The sequence below is a fragment of the Engystomops pustulosus genome, unplaced genomic scaffold (genome assembly GCF_040894005.1).
Source record: "Engystomops pustulosus unplaced genomic scaffold, aEngPut4.maternal MAT_SCAFFOLD_237, whole genome shotgun sequence".
NCBI classification, from domain to species: Eukaryota; Metazoa; Chordata; class Amphibia; order Anura; family Leptodactylidae; genus Engystomops; species Engystomops pustulosus.
In genome coordinates, this window is record NW_027285116.1 from 58288 (window position 1) to 78015 (window position 19728).

General features: G+C 61.1%; 1 protein-coding gene across 3 annotated transcripts in view; it reads right to left on the reverse strand.

Moving 5' to 3' along the window:
• The window catches only part of LOC140110281 (sperm-associated antigen 17-like), a 129322-nt gene that overhangs the window by 31221 nt on the left and 78373 nt on the right, over positions 1–19728 (reverse strand). For all 3 annotated transcript variants that reach the window (XM_072132127.1, XM_072132126.1, XM_072132125.1), the window contains exons 34-37: positions 4737–4850; positions 4513–4567; positions 4325–4424; positions 4116–4218 (exon numbers count right to left, since the gene is read on the reverse strand). In XM_072132127.1, coding sequence (XP_071988228.1) covers positions 4116–4218; positions 4325–4424; positions 4513–4567; positions 4737–4850 — 372 coding nt within the window. The remainder of the gene's footprint in view (positions 1–4115; positions 4219–4324; positions 4425–4512; positions 4568–4736; positions 4851–19728) is intronic.

Here is a 19728-nt window from a genome sequence, read left to right on the forward strand (position 1 = left end):
GAATAGTGAGGGAGCCCTGGAGACTGGTGACGGAGCCCTGGAGACTGATGAGGAGGCCTCGAGACTGGTAAGGAGACCTGGAGACTAATGAGCAGGAGTGGAGAATAATGAGGTGGCATTGAGACTGGCATGTTGGCCAGGAGACTGGGGAGGGCTGATGAGGGAGCCAGCAGACTAGTGAGAGGGCCTGGAGACTAATGATGGGGCCTAGAGGCTAATGAAAGGGCCTAGAGGCTAATGAGGGCCCATAACCTATCTCCAGGGCCCCTCATTAATCTCCAGGCCCTCTCATTAATCTCCAGGTCCCCTAATTAACCTCCAGGCCTCTAGGAGAATAGTTTGGTGGCATGGAGACTGTTAAGGGAGCCAGGAGACTGATAAGGGGGCCTGGCGATTGGTGAGGGAGCCAGTAGACTGCTGAAGGGGTTTGGAGACTAATGAGAGAGCCAGTAGACTGGTGAAGGGGGCCTCGAGACTAATGAGAGAGCCAGGAGATTGGTGAGGTGGCCTGGAGAATAATGAGAGAACCATAAGAATGATGAGGGGACCTGGAGACTAATGAGGGGGTCTGGAGACTAATGAGGCTTCCTGGAGACTAATGAGGTGGCCTGGAGACTAATGAGGCGGCCTGGAGACTAATGAGGTGCCCTGGAGACTAATGAGGTGCCCTAGAGACTAATGAGGTGCCCTGGAGACTAATGAGGGGGCCTGGAGACTAATGAGGGGGCCTGGAGACTAATGAGGGGGCCTGGAGACTAATGAGAGTGAGAGGAGACCGGCTTGGTGGCCTGGAGACTGGGGAGGGGGCCTGGAGACTGGGGTGAAGGCCTGGAGACTGGGGAGGAGGCCTGACTAACGAGGCAGCCTGGAGACTGGCTAGGGAGCCAGGAGATTGGTGAGAGGGCCTGGAGACTAATGTGGTGGCCTGGAGACTAATGACGGGGCCTGGAGACTGGATTGCTGGCCTATAGACTAAAAAGGGGACCTGGAGACTATTGAGGGGGCCCGGAGACTAATGAGGGGGCCTGGAGACAAATGAGGGAGCCTGGAGACTAATGAGGGGGCCTGGAGACTTATGAGGGGCCTGGAGACTTATGAGGGGCCTGGAGACTGTGAATGGGGCCTGGAGACTGTGAAGGGGGCCTGGAGACTAATGAGGGAGCCAGGAGACTGGTGAGGGGGCCTGGAGACTGGGGTGAAGGCCTGGAGACTGGGGAGGAGGCCTGACTAACGAGGCAGCCTGGAGACTGGCTAGGGAGCCAGGAGACTGGTGAGAGGGCCTGGAGACTAATGTGGTGGCCTGGAGACTAATGACGGGGCCTGGAGACTGTTTTGCTGGCCTATAGACTAATAAGGGGACCTGGGGACTAGTGAGGGGGCCTGGAGACTAATGAGGGGGCCTGGAGACTAATGAGGGAGCCTGTAGACTAAAGAGGGAGCCTGGAGACTAAAGAGGGAGCCTGGAGACTAAAGAGGGAGCCTGGAGACTTATGAGGGGGCCTGGAGACTGTGAAGGGGGCCTGGAGACTGTGAAGGGGGCCTGGAGACTGTGAAGGGGGCCTGGAGACTAATGAGGGAGCCAGGAGACTGGTGAAGGAGCCAGGAGACTGGTGTGGGAGACAGGAGACTACTAAGGGAGCCAGGAGACTAATAAGGGAGCCAGGAGACTAATAAGGGGGCCTGGAGACAAATGAGGGGGCCTGCAGACTAATGAGAGAGCGAGGAGACCGGCTTGGTGGCCTGGAGACTGGGGAGGGTGCCTGGAGACTAGGGAGCAGGCCTGGAGACTGGGGAGGAGGCCTGGAGACTGGGGAGGAGGCCTGGAGACTGGGAAGGCGGCTGACTGAGGAGGCAGACTGGAGACTGGCTAGGGAGCCGGGAGTCTGGTGAGAGGGCCTGAAGACTAATGTGGTGGCCTGGAGTCTAATGACGGGGCCTGGAGACTGGTTTGCTGGCCTATAGACTGGTGAGGGAGCCAGGAGACTGGTGAGGGGGCCTGGAAACTAATGCGGCGTCCTGGAGACTGGGGAGGAGGTCTGGAGACTGGTTTGGTGGCCTGAAAACTGGGAAGGCGGCCTGGAGACTAATGGGGGGCCTGGAAACCAATGAGAGAGCCAGGAGACTTGTGAGGGGACCTGAAGACTAGTGAGGAGGCCTGGAGACTAATTAGGTGGCCTGGAGACTAATGAGGGAGCTAGAAGATTGGTGAGGAAGCCCTGGAGACTGGTGAGGAAGCCCTGGAGACTGGTGAGGTGGCCTGGAAACTGTCTTGGTGGCCTGGACACTGGCTTGGTGGCCTGGAGAATGGGGAGGGGGCCTGGAGAATGGGGAGGTGGGCTGGTAACTGGGTAGGCGGCCTGGAGACTGGGGAGGCGGCTTTAGACTGGGGAGGCGGCTCCAGACTGGGGAGGCGGCCTAGAGACTGGGAAGGCGGCCTAGAGACAGGGGAGGCGGCCTGGAGACTGGGGAGGCGGCCTGGAGACTGGGGAGGCGGCCTGGAGACTGGGGAGCCTGCCTGGAAAATGGGGAGATGGCCTGGAGACTGGCTAGGGAGCCAGGAGACAGGTGAGAGGGCATGCAGACTGGTTAGGGAGCCAGGAGACTAGTGAGAGGGCCTGGAGACTAATCTGGTGGAGACTAATGACAGGGTCTGGAAACTGGTGAGGGAGACCTGGAGAGTGGTGAGGCAGCCTGGAGACTAATGAGGGGGCTAGGAGATTGGTTTGGTGGCCTGGAGACTGGTGAGGCAGCCACGGGACCGGCAAGGATGCCAGGAGACTGGTGAGGGGGACTGGAGGCTAATGAGGGGGCCTGGTAACTAATGACGGGGCCTGGAGACTAATGAGGGGGCCTGGACATTAATGAGGGGGCCTGGAGACTAATGAGGGGGACTGAAATCTGGTGAGGGGCCCGGAAGACTGGTGAGGGAGCCAGGAGATTGGTGAGGAGGCCTGGAGACTAATGAGGTGGCCAAGAGACTAATGAGGGCACCTGGAGACTAATGAGGGGACCTGGAGACTAATGAGGGAGCGAGGAGAAAAATGAGGGAGCCAGGAGACTGGTGAGGGAGCCAGGAGACTGGTGAGGGAGCCAGGAGACTGGTGAGGGAGCCAGGAGACAAGGGAGGGGGCTTGGAGACTGGGGAGGGGGCTTGGAGACTGGGGAAGCGGCTTGGAGACTGGGGAAGGAGCCTGGAGACTGGGGAAGGGACCTGGAGACTGGGGAAGGGGCCTGGAGACTGGGGAAGGGGCCTGGAGACTGGGGAGGCGGCTTGGAGACTGGGGAGGCGGCTTGGAGACTGGGGAGGCGGCGTGGAGATTGGGGAGGCGGCGTGGAGACCAGCTAGGGAGCCAGGAGGCTGGTGAGGGAGCCATGAGGAGTCAGGAGACTGGTGAGGGAGTCAGGAGACTGGTAAGGGGGCCCGTAGGATAATGAGGGAACCAGCAACTGGTGAAAGGGCCGGGAGACAAATGAAAGGTCCAAGAGGCTAATGAGGGGGACTAGAGGCTAATGAGGGGGCCTGGAGACTAATGAGGACCCATCACCTGTCTCCAGGGCCCCTTACCTGTCTCCAGGGCCCTTAACCTGTCTCCAGGGCCCCTCATTAATCTCCAGGCCCCCTAATTAGTCTCCAGGCCCCCTCATTAGTCTCCAGTCCCCCTCATTAGTCTCCAGGCCCCCTCATTAGTCTCCAGGCCCCCTCACCAGTATGCTGGCTCCCTCATCAGTCTCTAGGCCCCCTCATTACTCTCCAGGCCCCCTTACTAGTCTCCTGGCTCCCTCTCCAGGCTGCCTCCCCAGTCTCCAGGCTGCCTCCCCAGTCTCCAGGCTGCCTCCCCTGTCTCCAGGCTGCCTCCCCAGTTTTCAGGCCACCAAACCAGTATCCAGGCTGCCTCAGCAGTCTCCGGGCCCCCTCAACAGTCTCCGGGCCACCAAACCAGGCTCCAGGCCACCAAATCAGTCTCCGGGCCACCAAATCAGACAGGTGAGAGCGCCTGGAGACAGGTGAGGGGGCCTGGAGACAGGTGAGGGGGCCTGGAGACAGGTGAGGGGGCCTGGAGACAGGTGAGGGGGCCTGAGGCAGATAAGACGTAACACAACAGATAGCGACCTACCTGTTTCCGGAGGAACTCTTCCCCGAGCTCGGACTGGAAATATGGGGGGATGCTGCGGGTCCTGATGGCTGCCAGCTGCTCCTTCTGCTCCTGGATCTCCATCCTGTGGTATAAGAAGTGTCTGTAGTCGGGCAAGATATCTCTCTGCACTTCATACAAAAGTTCACATCATATCTTGGGGTCCCAGTATTATCCCCCCATCTCCTTACCGGAGCTTCTCCCGGTCTTGGAGGCTTCGCTGTGGTTTGGCCGGAGAAGGGGGTGGTGTGGGGGAGATGGCGGTCTCGTAGAGATGGGTGATGTCCGTCGCTGGAAATTGGATGCAGAGAAATAGTAAGTTCAGGGCATTGTCCTCATTACTATGCAGGCCTCCCCCTCTGAGCTAAGCTCCTCTCACCTTGTATCCGCTCCCCATGGGAGGTCTGGAGGGGCTCAGGGGCGTCGGTCAGTGACTGTGGGAGGAGCATAACATCATCATCGGTGATGACCAACTGTGGCCTAAAAGTCTCCCACCAAAGTAGTATAACTACTACCACCATCATCCCCGCAGCCAGGTGGTATTATTACTCCTCCCACCAGAGTAGTGTAACTATTACCACCATCATCCCTGTAGTTGCTCACCAGCACCAGCTGGAGCAGGTCTGCAGCCTCTTCCCTCTCCTCCGCGCTCCTCGGATCCTTCATCTTCAGTTCTCGCATCTCTGCCTCCTTCTTTATCACCTCATCAATGTATTCCTGTAGGCAGATGGATACAGGGAGTGATAATCTGCACAGGGGAGAGAGGAGGATACTCTGCACAGGGGAGAAGGAGGATACTCTGCACAGGGGAGAGGGAGGATACTCTGCACAGGGGAGAGGGAGGGGATACTCTGCACAGGGGAGAGGGAGGGGATACTCTGCACAGGGGAGAGGGGAGGATACTCTGCACAGGGGAGAGGGGAGGATACTCTGCACAGGGGAGAGGGGGGGATACTCTGCACAGGGGAGAGGGGAGGATACTCTGCACAGGGGAGAGGGGGGGGGATACTCTGCACAGGGGAGAGGGGAGGATACTCTGCACAGGGGAGAGGGGGGATGCTCTGCACAGGGGAGAGGGGGAGATACTCTGCACAGGGGAGAAGGGGGATACTCTGCACAGGGGAGAGGGGAGGATACTCTGCACAGGAGAGAGGGGAGGATACTCTGCACAGGGGAGAGGGGAGGATACTCTGCACAGGGGAGAGGGGAGGATACTCTGCACAGGGGAGAGGGGAGGATACTCTGCACAGGGGAGAGGGGAGGATACTCTGCACAGGGGAGAGGGGAGGATACTCTGCACAGGGGAGAGGGGAGGATACTCTGCACAGGGGAGAGGGGAGGATACTCTGCACAGGGGAGAGGGGAGGATACTCTGCACAGGGGAGAGGGGAGGATACTCTGCACAGGGGAGAGGGGGGGATACTCTGCACAGGGGAGAGGGGAGGATACTCTGCACAGGGGAGAGGGGAGGATACTCTGCACAGAGGAGAGGGGGGATACTCTGCACAGGGGAGAGGGAGGATACTCTGCACAGGGGAGAGGGGAGGATACTCTGCACAGGGGAGAGGGGAGGATACTCTGCACAGGGGAGAGGGGGGGATACTCTGCACAGGGGAGAGGGGAGGATACTCTGCACAGGGGAGAGAGGGGAGGATACTCTGCACAGGGGAGAGGGGAGGATACTCTGCACAGGGGAGAGGGGAGGATACTCTGCACAGGGGAGAGGGAGGGGATACTCTGCACAGGGGAGAGGGAGGGGATACTCTGCACAGGGGAGAGGGGAGGATACTCTGCACAGGGGAGAGGGGAGGATAGTCTGCACAGGGGAGAGGGGGGAGGATACTCTGCACAGGGGAGGATACTCTGCACAGGGGAGAGGGGAGGATACTCTGCACAGGGGAGAGGGGGGAGGATACTCTGCACAGGGGAGGATACTCTGCACAGGGGAGAGGGGGGGATACTCTGCACAGGGGAGAGGGGAGGATACTCTGCACAGGGGAGAGAGGGGAGGATACTCTGCACAGGGGAGAGGGGAGATACTCTGCACAGGGGAGAGGGGGGATACTCTGCACAGGGGAGAGGGGAGGATACTCTGCACAGGGGAGAGGGGAGGATACTCTGCACAGGGGAGAGGGGAGGATACTCTGCACAGGGGAGAGGGGAGGATACTCTGTACAGGGGAGAGGGGGGGGGATACTCTGCACAGGGGAGAGGGGAGGATACTCTGCACAGGGGAGAGGGGAGGATACTCTGCACAGGGGAGAGGGGAGGATACTCTGCACAGGGGAGAGGGGAGGATACTCTGCACAGGGGAGAGGGGAGGATACTCTGCACAGGGGAGAGGGGAGGATACTCTGCACAGGGGAGAGGGGAGGATACTCTGTACAGGGGAGAGGGGGGGGATACTCTGCACAGGGGAGAGGGGAGGATACTCTGAACAGGGGAGAGGGGAGGATACTCTGCACAGGGGAGAGGGGAGGATGCTCTGCACAGGGGAGAGGGGGGGATACTCTGCACAGGGGAGAGGGGGGGATACTCTGCACATGGGAGAGGGGAGGATACTCTGCACAGGGGAGAGGGGAGGATACTCTGCACAGGGGAGAGGGGAGGATACTCTGCACAGGGGAGAGGGGAGGATACTCTGCACAGGGGAGAGGAGGGATACTCTGCACAGGGGAGAGGGGAGGATACTCTGCACAGGGGAGAGGGGGGGGATACTCTGCACAGGGGAGAGGGGAGGATACTCTGCACAGGGGAGAGGGGAGGATACTCTGCACAGGGGAGAGGGGAGGATACTCTGCACAGGGGAGAGGGGGGGGATACTCTGCACAGGGGAGAGGGGAGGATACTCTGCACAGGGGAGAGGGGGGATACTCTGCACAGGGGAGAGGGGGGGGATACTCTGCACAGGGGAGAGGGGAGGATACTCTGCACAGGGGAGAGGGGAGGATACTCTGCACAGGGGAGAGGGGAGGATACTCTGCACAGGGGAGAGGGGAGGATACTCTGCACAGGGGAGAGGGGAGGATACTCTGCACAGGGGAGAGGGGAGGATACTCTGCACAGGGGAGAGGGGAGGATACTCTGCACAGGGGAGAGGGGAGGATACTCTGCACAGGGGAGAGGGGAGGATACTCTGTACAGGGGAGAGGGGGGGATGCTCTGCACAGGGGAGAGGGGAGGATACTCTGAACAGGGGAGAGGGGGGATACTCTGCACAGGGGAGAGGGGGGGATACTCTGCACAGGGGAGAGGGGAGGATGCTCTGCACAGGGGAGAGGGGGGGATACTCTGCACAGGGGAGAGGGGGGGATACTCTGCACATGGGAGAGGGGAGGATACTCTGTACAGGGGAGAGGGGGGGGATACGCTGCACAGGGGAGAGGGGAGGATACTCTAAACAGGGGAGAGGGGAGGATACTCTGCACAGGGGAGAGGGGAGGATGCTCTGCACAGGGGAGAGGGGGGGATACTCTGCACAGGGGAGAGGGGGGGATACTCTGCACAGGGGAGAGGGGAGGATACTCTGCACAGGGGAGAGGGGAGGATACTCTGCACATGGGAGAGGGGAGGATACTCTGCACAGGGGAGAGGGGGGGGATACTCTGCACATGGGAGAGGGGAGGATACTCTGCACAGGGGAGAGGGGGGATACTCTGCACAGGGGAGAGGGGGGGATACTCTGCACAGGGGAGAGGGGAGGATACTCTGCACAGGGGAGAGGGGAGGATACTCTGCACAGGGGAGAGGGGAGGATACTCTGCACAGGGGAGAGGGGAGGATACTCTGCACAGGGGAGAGGGGAGGATACTCTGCACAGGGGAGAGGGGAGGATACTCTGCACAGGGGAGAGGGGAGGATACTCTGCACAGGGGAGAGGGGGGATACTCTGCACAGGGGAGAGGGGGGAATACTCTGCACAGGGGAGAGGGGGGGGATACTCTGCACAGGGGAGAGGGGGGATACTCTGCACAGGGGAGAGGGGAGGATACTCTGCACAGGGGAGAGGGGAGGATACTCTGCACAGGGGAGAGGGGAGGATACTCTGCACAGGGGAGAGGGGGGATACTCTGCACAGGGGAGAGGGGAGGATACTCTGCACAGGGGAGAGGGGGGGGATACTCTGCACAGGGGAGAGGGGGGATACTCTGCACAGGGGAGAGGGGGGATACTCTGCACAGGGGAGAGGGGGGATACTCTGCACAGGGGAGAGGGGGGGGGATACTCTGCACAGGGGAGAGGGGGGGATACTCTACACAGGGGAGAGGGGGGGATACTCTGCACAGGGGAGAGGGGAGGATACTCTGCACAGGGGAGAGGGGAGGATACTCTGCACAGGGGAGAGGGGAGGATAATCTGCACAGGGGAGAGGGGAGGATACTCTGCACAGGGGAGAGGGGAGGATACTCTGCACAGGGGAGAGGGGGGAGGATACTCTGCACAGGGGAGGATACTCTGCACAGGGGAGAGGGGAGGATACTCTGCACAGGGGAGAGGGGGGAGGATACTCTGCACAGGGGAGGATACTCTGCACAGGGGAGAGGGGGGGATACTCTGCACAGGGGAGAGGGGAGGATACTCTGCACAGGGGAGAGAGGGGAGGATACTCTGCACAGGGGAGAGGGGAGATACTCTGCACAGGGGAGAGGGGAGATACTCTGCACAGGGGAGAGGGGAGATACTCTGCACAGGGGAGAGGGGAGGATACTCTGCACAGGGGAGAGGGGAGGATACTCGGCACAGGGGAGAGGGGAGGATACTCGGCACAGGGGAGAGGGGAGGATACTCGGCACAGGGGAGAGGGGGGGATACTCTGCACAGGGGAGAGGGGAGGATACTCTGCACAGGGGAGAGGGGGGGATACTCTGCACAGGGGAGAGGGGAGATACTCTGCACAGGGGAGAGGGGAGGATACTCTGCACAGGGGAGAGGGGAGGATACTCTGCACAGGGGAGAGGGGAGGATACTCTGCACAGGGGAGAGGGGAGGATACTCGGCACAGGGGAGAGGGGAGGATACTCTGCACAGGGGAGAGGGGGGGATACTCTGCACAGGGGAGAGGGGGGGATACTCTGCACAGGGGAGAGGGGAGGATACTCTGCACAGGGGAGAGGGGAGGATACTCTGCACAGGGGAGAGGAGGGATACTCTGCACAGGGGAGAGGGGAGGATACTCTGCACAGGGGAGAGAGGAGGATACTCTGCACAGGGGAGAGGGGAGGATACTCTGCACAGGGGAGAGGGGAGGATACTCTGCACAGGGGAGAGGGGGGGATACTCTGCACAGGGGAGAGGGGAGGATACTCTGCACAGGGGAAAGGGGAGGATACTCTGCACAGGGGAGAGGGGAGGATACTCTGCACAGGGGAGAGAGGGGAGGATACTCTGCACAGGGGAGAGGGGAGGATACTCTGCACAGGGGAGAGGGGAGGATACTCTGCACAGGGGAGAGGGGAGGATGCTCTGCACAGGGGAGAGGGGAGGATACTCTGCACAGGGGAGAGGGGAGGATACTCTGCACAGGGGAGAGGGGAGGATACTCTGCACAGGGGAGAGGGGAGGATACTCTGCACAGGGGAGAGGGGAGGATACTCTGCACAGGGGAGAGGGGGGATACTCTGCACAGGGGAGAGGGGAGGATACTCTGCGCAGGGGAGAGGGGGGAGGGTACTCTGCACAGGGGAGAGGAGGGGATACTCTGCACAGGGGAGAGGGGGGAGGATACTCTGCACAGGGGAGAGGGGAGGATACTCTGCACAGGGGAGAGGGGAGGATACTCTGCACAGGGGAGAGGGGAGGATACTCTGCACAGGGGAGAGGGAGGGGATACTCTGCACAGGGGAGAGGGAGGGGATACTCTGCACAGGGGAGAGGGGAGGATACTCGGCACAGGGGAGAGGGGGGATGCTCTGCACAGGGGAGAGGGGAGGATACTCTGCACAGGGGAGAGGGGGGAGGATACTCTGCACAGGGGAGAGGGGAGGATACTCTGCACAGGGGAGAGGGGAGGATACTCTGCACAGGGGAGAGGGGGGGATACTCTGCACAGGGGAGAGGGGAGGATACTCTGCACAGGGGAGAGGGGAGGATACTCTGCACAGGGGAGAGGGGAGGATACTCTGCACAGGGGAGAGGGGAGGATACTCTGCACAGGGGAGAGGGGGGATACTCTGCACAGGGGAGAGGGGAGGATACTCTGCACAGGGGAGAGGGGGGGATACTCTGCACAGGGGAGAGGGAGGGGATACTCTGCACAGGGGAGAGGGAGGGGATACTCTGCACAGGGGAGAGGGGGGATACTCTGCACAGGGGAGAGGGGAGGATACTCTGCACAGGGGAGAGGGGGGGATACTCTGCACAGGGGAGAGGGGAGGATACTCTGCACAGGGGAGAGGGGGGAGTATACTCTGCACAGGGGAGAGGGGGGGATACTCTGCACAGGGGAGAGGGGAGGATACTCTGCACAGGGGAGAGGGGAGGATACTCTGCACAGGGGAGAGGGGAGGATACTCTGCACAGGGGAGGATACTCTGCACAGGGGAGAGGGGAGGATACTCTACACAGGGGAGAGGGGGGATACTCTGCACAGGGGAGAGGGGAGGATACTATGCACAGGGTAGAGGGGAGGATACTCTGCACAGGGGAGAGGGAGGATACTCTGCACAGGGGAGAGGGGAGGATACTCTGCACAGGGGAGAGGGGAGGATACTCTGCACAGGGGAGAGGGGAGGATACTCTGCACAGGGGAGAGGGGGGGATACTCTGCACAGGGGAGAGGGGAGGATACTCTGCACAGGGGAGAGGGGGGGATACTCTGCACAGGGGAGAGGGGGGGATACTCTGCACAGGGGAGAGGGGGGGATACTCTGCACAGGGGAGAGGGGAGGATACTCTGCACAGGGGAGAGGGGGGATACTCTGCACAGGGGAGAGGGGGAGGATACTCTGCACAGGGGAGAGGGGAGGATACTCTGCACAGGGGAGAGGGGAGGATACTCTGCACAGGGGAGAGGGGGAGGATACTTTGCACAGGGGAGAGAGGGGAGGATACTCTGCACAGGGGAGAGGGGAGGATACTCTGCACAGGGGAGAGGGGAGGATACTCTGCACAGGGGAGAGGGGGGAGGATACTCTGCACAGGGGAGAGGGGAGGATACTCTGCACAGGGGAGAGGGGAGGATACTCTGCACAGGGGAGAGGGGAGGATACTCTGCACAGGGGAGAGAGGGGAGGATACTCTGCACAGGGGAGAGAGGGGAGGATACTCTGCACAGGGGAGAGGGGAGGATACTCTGCACAGGGGAGAGGGGAGGATACTCTGCACAGGGGAGAGAGGGGAGGATACTCTGCACAGGGGAGAGGGGAGGATACTCTGCACAGGGGAGAGGGGAGGATACTCTGCACAGGGGAGAGGGGGGGATACTCTGCACAGGGGAGATGGGAGGATACTCTGCACAGGGGAGAGGGGGGGGGATACTCTGCACAGGGGAGAGGGGAGGATACTCTGCACAGGGGAGAGGGGAGGATACTCTGCACAGGGGAGAGGGAGGATACTCTGCACAGGGGAGAGGGGGGGAGGATACTCTGCACAGGGGACAGAGGGGGGGATACTCTGCACAGGGGAGAGGGGAGGATACTCTGCACAGGGGAGAGGGGAGGATACTCTGCACAGGGGAGAGGGAGGATACTCTGCACAGGGGAGAGGGGGAGGATACTCTGCACAGGGGACAGAGGGGGGGATACTCTGCACAGGGGTGAGGGGGGATACTCTGCACAGGGGAGAGGGGGGAGGATACTCTGCACAGGGGACAGAGGGGGGGATACTCTGCACAGGGGAGAGGGGAGGATACTCTGCACAGGGGAGAGGGGAGGATACTCTGCACAGGGGAGAGGGGAGGATACTCTGCACAGGGGAGAAGGGAGGATACTCTGCACAGGGGAGAGGGGAGGATACTCTGCACAGGGGAGAGGGGAGGATACTCTGCACAGGGGAGAAGGGAGGGGATACTCTGCACAGGGGAGAAGGGGGATACTCTGCACAGGGGAGAGGGAGGGGATACTCTGCACAGGGGAGAAGGGGGATACTCTGCACAGGGGAGAGGGAGGATACTCTGCACAGGGGAGAGGGGAGGATACTCTGCACAGGGGAGAGGGGAGGATACTCTGCACAGGGGAGAAGGGAGGATACTCTGCACAGGGGAGAGGGGAGGGATACTCTGCACAGGGGAGAAGGGGGATACTCTGCACAGGGGAGAGGGAGGATACTCTGCACAGGGGAGAGGGAGGATACTCTGCACAGGGGAGAGGGAGGATACTCTGCACAGGGGAGAGGGGAGGATACTCTGCACAGGGGAGAGGGGAGGATACTCTGCACAGGGGAGAGGGAGGATACTCTGCACAGGGGAGAGGGAGGATACTCTGCACAGGGGAGAGGGGAGGATACTCTGCACAGGGGAGAGGAGGGATACTCTGCACAGGGGAGAGGAGGGATACTCTGCACAGGGGAGAGGGGGGATGCTCTGCACAGGGGAGAGGGGAGGATACTCTGCACAGGGAGAGGGGAGGATACTCTGCACAGGGGAGAGGGGAGGATACTCTGCACAGGGGAGAGGGGAGGAAACTCTGCACAGGGGAGAGGGGAGGATACTCTGCACAGGGGAGAGGGGAGGATACTCTGCACAGGGACAGAGGGGAGGATACTCTGCACAGGGGAGAGGGGAGGATACTCTGCACAGGGGAGAGGGAGGATACTCTGCACAGGGGAGAGGGGGAGGATACTCTGCACAGGGGAGAGGGGAGGATACTCTGCACAGGGGAGAGGGGAGGATACTCTGCACAGGGGAGAGGGGAGGATACTCTGCACAGGGGAGAGGGGAGGATACTCTGCACAGGGGAGGATACTCTGCACAGGGGAGAGGGGAGGATACTCTGCACAGGGGAGAGGGGGGATACTCTGCACAGGGGAGAGGGGAGGATACTCTGCACAGGGTAGAGGGGAGGATACTCTGCACAGGGGAGAGGGGGGAGGATACTCTGCACAGGGGAGAGGGGGGGATACTCTGCACAGGGGAGAGGGGAGGATACTCTGCACAGGGGAGAGGGGAGGATACTCCGCACAGGGGAGAGGGGGGAGGATACTCTGCACAGGGGAGAGGGGAGGATACTCTGCACAGGGGAGAGGAGGGATACTCTGCACAGGGGAGAGGAGGGATACTCTGCACAGGGGAGAGGGGAGGATACTCTGCACAGGGGAGAGGAGGGATACTCTGCACAGGGGAGAGGAGGGATACTCTGCACAGGGGAGAGGGGAGGATACTCTGCACAGGGAGAGGGGAGGATACTCTGCACAGGGGAGAGGGGAGATACTCTGCACAGGGGAGAGGGGGGGATACTCTGCACAGGGGAGAGGGGAGGATACTCTGCACAGGGGAGAGGGGAGGATACTCTGCACAGGGGAGAGGGGAGGATATTCTGCACAGGGGAGAGGGGGGGATACTCTGCACAGGGGAGAGGGGAGGATACTCTGCACAGGGGAGAGGGGGGGATACTCTGCACAGGGGAGAGGGGGGGATACTCTGCACAGGGGAGAGGGGAGGATACTCTGCACAGGGGAGAGGGGGGATACTCTGCACAGGGGAGAGGGGGGAGGATACTCTGCACAGGGGAGAGGGGAGGATACTCTGCACAGGGGAGAGGGGAGGATACTCTGCACAGGGGAGAGGGGGGAGGATACTTTGCACAGGGGAGAGAGGGGAGGATACTCTGCACAGGGGAGAGGGGAGGATACTCTGCACAGGGGAGAGGGAGGATACTCTGCACAGGGGAGAGGGGAGGATACTCTGCACAGGGGAGAGGGGAGGATACTCTGCACAGGGGAGAGGGGAGGATACTCTGCACAGGGGAGAGGGGGGAGGATACTCTGCACAGGGGAGAGGGGAGGATACTCTGCACAGGGGAGAGGGGAGGATACTCTGCACAGGGGAGAGGGGAGGATACTCTGCACAGGGGAGAGAGGGGAGGATACTCTGCACAGGGGAGAGAGGGGAGGATACTCTGCACAGGGGAGAGGGGAGGATACTCTGCACAGGGGAGAGGGGAGGATACTCTGCACAGGGGAGAGGGAGGATACTCTGCACAGGGGAGAGGAGGATACTCTGCACAGGGGAGAGGGGAGGATACTCTGCACAGGGGAGAGGGAGGATACTCTGCACAGGGGAGAGGGGGGGATACTCTGCACAGGGGAGATGGGAGGATACTCTGCACAGGGGAGAGGGGGGGATACTCTGCACAGGGGAGAGGGGAGGATACTCTGCACAGGGGAGAGGGGAGGATACTCTGCAAAGGGGAGAGGGGAGGATACTCTGCACAGGGGAGAGGGAGGATACTCTGCACAGGGGAGAGGGGGGAGGATACTCTGCACAGGGGACAGAGGGGGGGATACTCTGCACAGGGGAGAGGGGAGGATACTCTGCACAGGGGAGAGGGGAGGATACTCTGCACAGGGGAGAGGGGAGGATACTCTGCACAGGGGAGAGGGGGGAGGATACTCTGCACAGGGGACAGAGGGGGGGATACTCTGCACAGGGGAGAGGGGGGATACTCTGCACAGGGGAGAGGGGGAGGATACTCTGCACAGGGGAGAGGGAGGATACTCTGCACAGGGGAGAGGGGGGAGGATACTCTGCACAGGGGACAGAGGGGGGGATACTCTGCACAGGGGAGAGGGGAGGATACTCTGCAAAGGGGAGAGGGGAGGATACTCTGCACAGGGGAGAAGGGGGATACTCTGCACAGGGGAGAGGGAGGATACTCTGCACAGGGGAGAGGGGAGGATACTCTGCACAGGGGAGAGGGGAGGATACTCTGCACAGGGGAGAAGGGAGGATACTCTGCACAGGGGAGAGGGGAGGGATACTCTGCACAGGGGAGAAGGGGGATACTCTGCACAGGGGAGAGGGAGGATACTCTGCACAGGGGAGAGGGAGGATACTCTGCACAGGGGAGAGGGAGGATACTCTGCACAGGGGAGAGGGGAGGATACTCTGCACAGGGGAGAGGGGAAGGATACTCTGCACAGGGGAGAGGGGGGAGGATACTCTGCACAGGGGACAAGAGGGGGGGATACTCTGCACAGGGGAGAGGGGAGGATACTCTGCACAGGGGAGAGGGGAGGATACTCTGCACAGGGGAGAGGGAGGATACTCTGCACAGGGGAGAGGGGGGAGGATACTCTGCACAGGGGACAGAGGGGGGGATACTCTGCACAGGGAAGAGGGGGGATACTCTGCACAGGGGAGAGGGGGGAGGATACTCTGCACAGGGGACAGAGGGGGGGATACTCTGCACAGGGGAGAGGGGAGGATACTCTGCACAGGGGAGAGGGGAGGATACTCTGCACAGGGGAGAAGGGGGATACTCTGCACAGGGGAGAGGGAGGATACTCTGCACAGGGGAGAGGGGAGGATACTCTGCACAGGGGAGAGGGGAGGATACTCTGCACAGGGGAGAGGGGAGGATACTCTGCACAGGGGAGAGGGGAGGATACTCTGCACAGGGGAGAGGGGAGGATACTCTGCACAGGGGAGAGGGGAGGATACTCTGCACAGGGGAGAGGGGAGGGTACTCTGCACAGGGGAGAAGGGAGGATACTCTGCACAGGGGAGAGGGGGGGGATACTCTGCACAGGGGAGAGGGAGGATACTCTGCACAGGGGAGAGGGAGGATACTCTGCACAGGGGAGAGGGAGGATACTCTGCACAGGGGAGAGGGAGGATACTCTGCACAGGGGAGAGGGGAGGATACTCTGCACAGGGGAGAGGGGAGGATACTCTGCACCAGGGGAGAGGGGGAGGGATACTCTGCCCAGGGGAGAGGGGAGGATACTCTGCACAGGGGAGAGGGAGGATACTCTGCACAGGGGAGAGGGGAGGATACTCTGCACAGGGGAGAGGGGAGGATACTCTGCACAGGGGAGAGGGGAGGATACTCTGCACAGGGGAGAGGGGAGGATACTCTGCACAGGGGAGAGGGGAGGATACTCTGCACAGGGAGAGGGAGGATACTCTGCACAGGGGAGAGGGGAGGATACTCTGCACAGGGGAGAGGGGAGGATACTCTGCACAGGGGAGAGGGGAGGATACTCTGCACAGGGGAGAGGGGAGGATACTCTGCACAGGGGAGAGGAAGGGATACTCTGCACAGGGGAGAGGGGGGGATACTCTGCACAGGGGAGAGAGGGGAGAAAACTCTGCACAGGGGAGAGGGGAGGATACTCTGCACAGGGGAGAGGGGGGGATACTCTGCACAGGGGAGAGGGGAGGATACTCTGCACAGGGAGAGGGGAGGATACTCTGCACAGGGGAGAGGGGAGGATACTCTGCACAGGGGAGAGGGGAGGATACTCTGCACAGGGGAGAGGGGAGGATACTCTGCACAGGGGAGAGGGGGATACTCTGCACAGGGGAGAGGGGAGGATACTCTGCACAGGGGAGAGGGGGGATGCTCTGCACAGGGGAGAGGGGAGGATACTCTGCACAGGGGAGAAGGGAGGATACTCTGCACAGGGGAGAGGGGAGGATACTCTGCACAGGGGAGAGGGGAGGATACTCTGCACAGGGGAGAGGGGGGGATACTCTGCACAGGAGAGAGGGGAGGATACTCTGCACAGGGGAGAGAGGGGAGGATACTCTGCACAGGGGAGAGGGGAGGATACTCTGCACAGGGGAGAGGGGAGGATACTCTGCACAGGGGAGAGGGGAGGATACTCTGCACAGGGGAGAGAGGGGAGGATTCTCTGCACAGGGGAGAGGGGAGGATACTCTGCACAGGGGAGAGGGGAGGATACTCTGCACAGGGGAGAGGGGAGGATACTCTGCACAGGGGAGAGGGGAGGATACTCTGCACAGGGGAGAGGGAGGGATACTCTGCACAGGGGAGAGGGGGGATACTCTGCACAGGGGAGAGGGGAGGATACTCTGCACAGGGGAGAGGGGAGGATACTCTGCACAGGGGAGAGGGGAGGATACTCTGCACAGGGGAGAGGGGAGGATACTCTGCACAGGGGAGAGGGGGGGATACTCTGCACAGGGGAGAGGGGAGGATACTCTGCACAGGGGAGAGGGGAGGATACTCTGCACAGGGGAGAGAGGAGGATACTCTGCACAGGGGAGAGAGGAGGATACTCTGCACAGGGGAGAGGGGAGGATACTCTGCACAGGGGAGAGGGGAGGATACTCTGCACAGGGGAGAGGGGAGGATACTCTGCACAGGGTAGAGGGGAGGATACTCTGCACAGGGTAGAGGGGAGGATACTCTGCACAGGGTAGAGGGGAGGATACTCTGCACAGGGGAGAGGGGAGGATACTCTGCACAGGGGAGAGGGGAGGATACTCTGCACAGGGGAGAGGGGAGGATACTCTGCACAGGGGAGAGGGGAGGATACTCTGCACAGGGGAGAGGGGGGATACTCTGCACAGGGGAGAGGGGGGATACTCTGCACAGGGGAGAGGGGAGGATACTCTGCACAGGGGAGAGGGGAGGATACTCTGCACAGGGGAGAGGGGAGGATACTCTGCACAGGGGAGAGGGGAGGATATTCTGCACAGGGGAGAGGGGAGGATACTCTGCACAGGGGAGAGGGGAGGATACTCTGCACAGGGGAGAGGGGAGGATACTCTGCACAGGGGAGAGAGGAGGATACTCTGCACAGGGGAGAGGGGGATACTCTGCACAGGGGAGAGGAGTGATACTCTGCACATGGGAGAGGGGAGGATACTCTGCACAGGGGAGAGGGGAGGATACTCTGCACAGGGGAGAGAGGAGGATACTCTGCACAGGGGAGAGGGGGATACTCTGCACAGGGGAGAGGAGGGATACTCTGCACAGGGGAGAGGGGAGGATACTCTGCACAGGGGAGAGGGGAGAATACTCTGCACAGGGGAGAGAGGAGGATACTCTGCACAGGGGAGAGAGGGGGATACTCTGCACAGGGGAGAGGGGAGGATACTCTGCACAGGGGAGAGGAGGGATACTCTGCACAGGGGAGAGGGGAGGATACTCTGCACAGGGGAGAGGGGGGATACTCTGCACAGGGGAGAGGAGGGATACTCTGCACAGGGGAGAGGGGAGGATACTCTGCACAGGGGAGAGGGGAGGATACTCTGCACAGGGGAGAGGGGAGGATACTCTGCACAGGGGAGAGGGGAGGATACTCTGCACAGGGGAGAGGGGAGGATACTCTGCACAGGGGAGAGGGGGGATACTCTGCACAGGGGAGAGGGGAGGATACTCTGCACAGGGGAGAGGGGAGGATACTCTGCACAGGGGAGAGAGGAGGATACTCTGCACAGGGTAGAGGGGAGGATACTCTGCACAGGGTAGAGGGGAGGATACTCTGCACAGGGTAGAGGGGGGATACTCTGCACAGGGGAGAGGGGAGGATACTCTGCACAGGGGAGAGGAGGGATACTCTGCACAGGGGAGAGGGGGGATACTCTGCACAGGGGAGAGGGGAGGATACTCTGCACAGGGGAGAGAGGAGGATACTCTGCACAGGGGAGAGGGGGATACTCTGCACAGGGGAGAGGAGTGATACTCTGCACAGGGGAGAGGGGAGGATACTCTGCACAGGGGAGAGAGGAGGATACTCTGCACAGGGGAGAGAGGGGGATACTCTGCACAGGGGAGAGGGGAGGATACTCTGCACAGGGGAGAGGGGGGATACTCTGCACAGGGGAGAGGAGGGATACTCTGCACAGGGGAGAGGGGAGGATACTCTGCACAGGGGAGAGGGGAGGATACTCTGCACAGGGGAGAGGGGAGGATACTCTGCACAGGAGCAATAGTCTGCAGGGGGGGGGATACTCTGTACAGGGGAGAGGGGGATACTCTGCACAGGGGAGAGGGGGATACTCTGCACAGGGGAGAGGGGGGGATACTCTGCACAGGGGAGAGGGGGGGATACTCTGCACAGGGGAGAGGGGGGGATACTCTGCACAGGGGAGAGGGGAGGATACTCTGCACAGGGGAGAGGGGAGGATACTCTGCACAGGGGAGAGGGGAGGATACTCTGCACAGGGGAGAGGGGAGGATACTCTGCACAGGGGAGAGGGGAGGATACTCTGCACAGGGGAGAGGGGAGGATACTCTGCACAGGGGAGAGGGGAGGATACTCTGCACAGGGGAGAGGGGAGGATACTCTGCACAGGGGAGAGGGGGGATACTCTGCACAGGGGAGAGGGGAGGATACTCTGCACAGGGCAGAGGGGAGGATACTCTGCACAGGGGAGAGGGGAGGATACTCTGCACAGGGGAGAGGGGGGGGATACTCTGCACAGGGGAGAGGGGAGGATACTCTGCACAGGGGAGAGGGGAGGATACTCTGCACAGGGGAGAGGGAGGATACTCTGCACAGGGGAGAGGGGAGGATACTCTGCACAGGGGAGAGGGGAGGATACTCTGCACAGGGGAGAGGGGAGGATACTCTGCACAGGGGAGAGGGGAGGATACTCTGCACAGGGGAGAGGGGGGGGGATACTCTGCACAGGGGAGAGGGGAGGATACTCTGCACAGGGGAGAGGGGAGGATACTCTGCACAG